This window comes from Chiloscyllium plagiosum, unplaced genomic scaffold (genome assembly GCF_004010195.1).
Source record: "Chiloscyllium plagiosum isolate BGI_BamShark_2017 unplaced genomic scaffold, ASM401019v2 scaf_4373, whole genome shotgun sequence".
Classification (NCBI taxonomy): Eukaryota; Metazoa; Chordata; class Chondrichthyes; order Orectolobiformes; family Hemiscylliidae; genus Chiloscyllium; species Chiloscyllium plagiosum.
This window is the reverse complement of record NW_025211399.1, coordinates 13,171-16,911: the sequence shown is the minus strand read 5'-3', so window position 1 is coordinate 16,911 and position 3,741 is coordinate 13,171. Positions and strand designations below refer to the sequence as shown.

Below are 3,741 nucleotides of genomic sequence, written 5' to 3'. Positions count from 1 at the left end.
GATTGTGTTCCTGTCGCTCTCTGTAGGGATGATCACCCTGACGGAGCTCGCAACGCTGACTGACTCTCAGTCCACCCATCGCCTCCTCAAGCCCTGGTGGGACGTCCTGACCCCTGATTGTGTTCCTGTCGCTCTCTGTAGGGATGATCACCCTGACGGAGCTCGCAACGCTGACTGACTCTCAGTCCACCCATCGCCTCCTCAAGCCCTGGTGGGACGTCCTGATGGACTACTTGGTGCTGGTCATGCTGATGGTGTCCCTCCTGTCTGCCACGCTGCTCATTTCCCAGGACAAGGTGGTCTGTCTACCCTGCGACCACGTACGGGCTCTGAATGCCACACCTGGGAGTTCCTCCCTGGGCGCTGTGCCCCGACCACACAGTCCTCACCCCCCTGAGGGGCAGGAAACATCCGACTGTGGGAGCAGGCATCTGTCAGGAGCTGCGGGAGACCACTCAGGGCCAGCAGAATCCAAATCACCATCCTCCGCTCGCCGACTGAGGGCCGGCGGTTACAAAACTAACCTGGATTTCCAGCAGTACGTCTACATCAGTCAGGTGTGTTACCAGAAAGCTCTGCCCTGGTACTCCAAGTATTTCCCGTACATCGCCCTGGTGCACACCATCATTCTGCTGGCCGGAGGCAACTTCTGGTTCAAATTCCCAAAGACCTCCTCCAAAGTCGAGCATTTTGTCTCGATCCTGGGCAAGTGCTTTGAGTCGCCGTGGACCACCAAAGCAGTCTCCGAGACCGCCAACGAGGATTCGGAAATCAGCCAGAACCGTTCGAAAATGTTCAAGTCCGCCACCCTGGAGCCCAGCGACATCTCGGACACCAGCTCCTCGCTGACCTCGCACCCCGAGGTGACCTTTGAACCGGCGGTCAGCGGCTCACCTTCGATGAACATCTTGGACAAGCAGGACGGTGAGCAGGCCAAGGCGCTGTTCGAGAAAGTGCGCAGGTTTCGGGCTCACACAGAGGACGGGGACCTGATCTACAAGTTCTACGTTGGCCAGACAGTGGTGAAAGCGCTCAAGTTCCTGGTCATCCTGTGCTATACCTTCACCTTTGTCGACTCCATCACCTTCGAGCACGTCTGCAAGCCCAAGATTAAGAACGTTACAGGTTACTCAGTCTTTTTCTGCACCCACAGCATGGCCTACATGCTGAAGAAGCTGCTCATCAGCTACATCATCCTGATTGCCCTGTACGGCCTGGTGTGCCTCTATACCCTCTTCTGGCTCTTCCGAGGGTCACTGAAGGAGTACTCCTTTGAGAAGGTGCGCGAGGAGAGCAACTTCGGTGACATTCCTGACGTCAAGAACGACTTTGCCTTCCTCCTGCACATGGTGGACCAGTACGACCAGCTCTACTCTAAACGCTTTGCCATCTTCCTGTCCGAGGGCTGTGAGAGCAAGCTGCTGGAGATGAACCTCAACCACGAGTGGACGTACGAGAAGCTCCGGCTGCACGTCTCCAAGAACGTGCAGGGGAAGCTGGAGCTGCAGCTCTTCATGCTGTCCGGCATTCCCAAAGCCGTCTTCGACATGAGCGACCTGGAGGTGCTGAAGCTGGAACTGATCCCAGACGTCCGGCTGCCGGCAAAGATTTCCCAGATGGTGGCGCTGAGGGAGCTCTACCTTTACCACTGCCCGGCGAAGGTAGACCAAATAGCTTTCAACTTCCTGCGGGACCACCTCCACATCCTGCACGTCAAGTTCACCGACATCGGGGAGATCCCCCTCTGGGTGTACTCGCTCAAGAACCTGGTGGAGCTGCACCTCTCGGGCAATCTCAACTCTGAGACCAACAAGGCCATCGGCCTGGAGTCCCTCAAGGAGCTGCGGCACCTCAAAATTCTCATCGTCAAGAGCAACCTGTCCAAACTCCCCTCGAACGTGGTGGAGCTGGCCACACACCTATCCAAGCTGGTGATTCAGAACGACGGGACCAAGCTCCTGGTCCTGAACAACCTGAAGAAGCTGACCAGCCTCTCGGAGTTGGAACTGCAGAACTGTGAACTCGGCAGGATCCCACACGCCATCTTCAGCCTCGGCAACCTTCAGAAGCTGGACCTGAAAGCCAATAACATTCAGAGCATCGAGGAGATCGTCAGCTTCCAGCACCTCAAGAGGCTCTCCTGTCTCAGACTGTGGCACAACGCCATCTCGTGCATCCCCACCACCATCAGCCTGATCAAAAACCTCGAGCAGTTGTACCTCTCCAACAACAAGCTGGAGTCCCTACCCGCCGCCCTGTTCACCCTGAGGAAGCTACGATACCTGGACCTCAGCCACAACCTGCTGACGGCCGTGCCTCCCGACATTCACCTGCTCCAGAACCTGCAACACTTCTCCATCACCAAGAATAAGGTGGAGACGCTGTCTCTCCAGCTCTTCAACTGCCTCAAGCTGCGATCCTTGCAGCTAGGCCAGAACTGTATCGCACACATCCCACCAGAGATCGGACAGTTAACTCAGCTCACTTACCTCGAGCTGAAAGGAAACCATTTAGAGAGGATTCCTCCTGAGATCGGCAGTTGCCTGTTACTCAAGAAGAACAGTCTTATCGTTGAAGACCTTCTGTTTGATCATCTCCCCACTGAGGTCAAAGAGCACTTCACCGAACAAGACTTTACCTCCATTGTCTGACCTGTCAGCTGAGAGTTAGAGAGTCTCCTATCAGTGGGCCCACCCGTTTAGAGGTCCCTGTGTTGTACCAGGAGAGACCTCACACTGAGTCAGGCACCTCCTCAGGTCGGGTTACATCACTTGGACAGCTTTATACCTCGCTCAGAGTGGGTTTCAACAGGTCGACACCTCCAATGGTCTTCTAGATGTATATAATCTGGCTGGTGATTCAAGCCAACATTTACACAGGGGCATTATTTAGAGGTTTCATTGTAGGGGTTATTAGGATAGTCTGAGGTGGGAATTAATGTGTGTATTAGGATAGTCTGAGGTGGGAATTAATGTGTGTTATTGGGATACGGTCAGAAAAATCTTACAGACCCTCCAAACTACATCCAGGAGGTGGGAGAGAGGGGATTCTCTGGGACGGGACGATGGGGATGAATCTGGAGATTCGTGTCAGAGCTGACAGTTTGAATCATATCCTCCTTCCCTCGCTCGCCCTCACTCACTCACTCACTCACCGACAGTCAAAAAAGAGACAATACACAGAACCATTTGGCCCAAAAAGCCTGAGCTGCCTCTTTGGAGGGCGGCCCCGTCAATCCCAACTCCCTGCTGCATTCCCAGAGCTCTGTCGGTGTGTTTCCGTCAAGCTCCCATCTCATCCAATCCTCTCTCTCTTCCTCTCCGTCTCTCTCTCTCCATCCCTCTCTCTCTCCATCCCTCTTTAACCACCTTTTCTGTACAAAATTAAAAATCACACAACACCAGGTTATAGTCCAACAGGTTTAATTGGAAGCACACTGGCTTTCGGAGCGACGCTCCTTCATCAGGTGATTGTTTCTGTATTCCTTTTCTGTAGGGGGCGGGAATATTTTGGGAAGTTGTCACTTTTACACGTTGTGGATTAAGGTAAGACTTTTGTCAACAGGACAAGATCAATAATGACCCAGGACCGAGCCCCTTTCATCGAGATAAGATCAATCAACAGGATGTGAGCTGGGTACAGCAAGGGTGAGATTGTCAGAGCTCAGGTTCTCAGTGCGGATCGCTCGTTGTAATAGGTGTGAGACAGAGAAATTCCATGAGTAATTTTGTTTGGATTGGT

At 53.5% G+C, this 3,741-nt stretch overlaps 1 protein-coding gene across 3 annotated transcripts; it reads left to right on the top strand.

The window, feature by feature from the left end:
• The first annotated feature begins 30 nt into the window (after positions 1-30).
• On the top strand, positions 31-3,045 carry LOC122547037 (volume-regulated anion channel subunit LRRC8D-like). Of its 3 annotated transcripts, none has more exons than XM_043685633.1 (2): positions 31-75; positions 191-3,045. In XM_043685633.1, the coding sequence occupies exon 2, from the start codon at positions 225-227 to the stop codon at positions 2,649-2,651; it is 2,427 nt and encodes an 808-aa protein (XP_043541568.1). In that variant the 5' UTR covers positions 31-75; positions 191-224; the 3' UTR covers positions 2,652-3,045. The 3 variants fall into 3 exon arrangements, with proteins under 3 accessions (XP_043541568.1, XP_043541569.1, XP_043541566.1); XM_043685634.1 differs by having other exon boundaries at positions 31-96; positions 212-3,045; XM_043685631.1 differs by lacking the exon at positions 31-75 and having other exon boundaries at positions 144-3,045.
• The last annotated feature ends 696 nt before the right edge of the window (positions 3,046-3,741 follow it).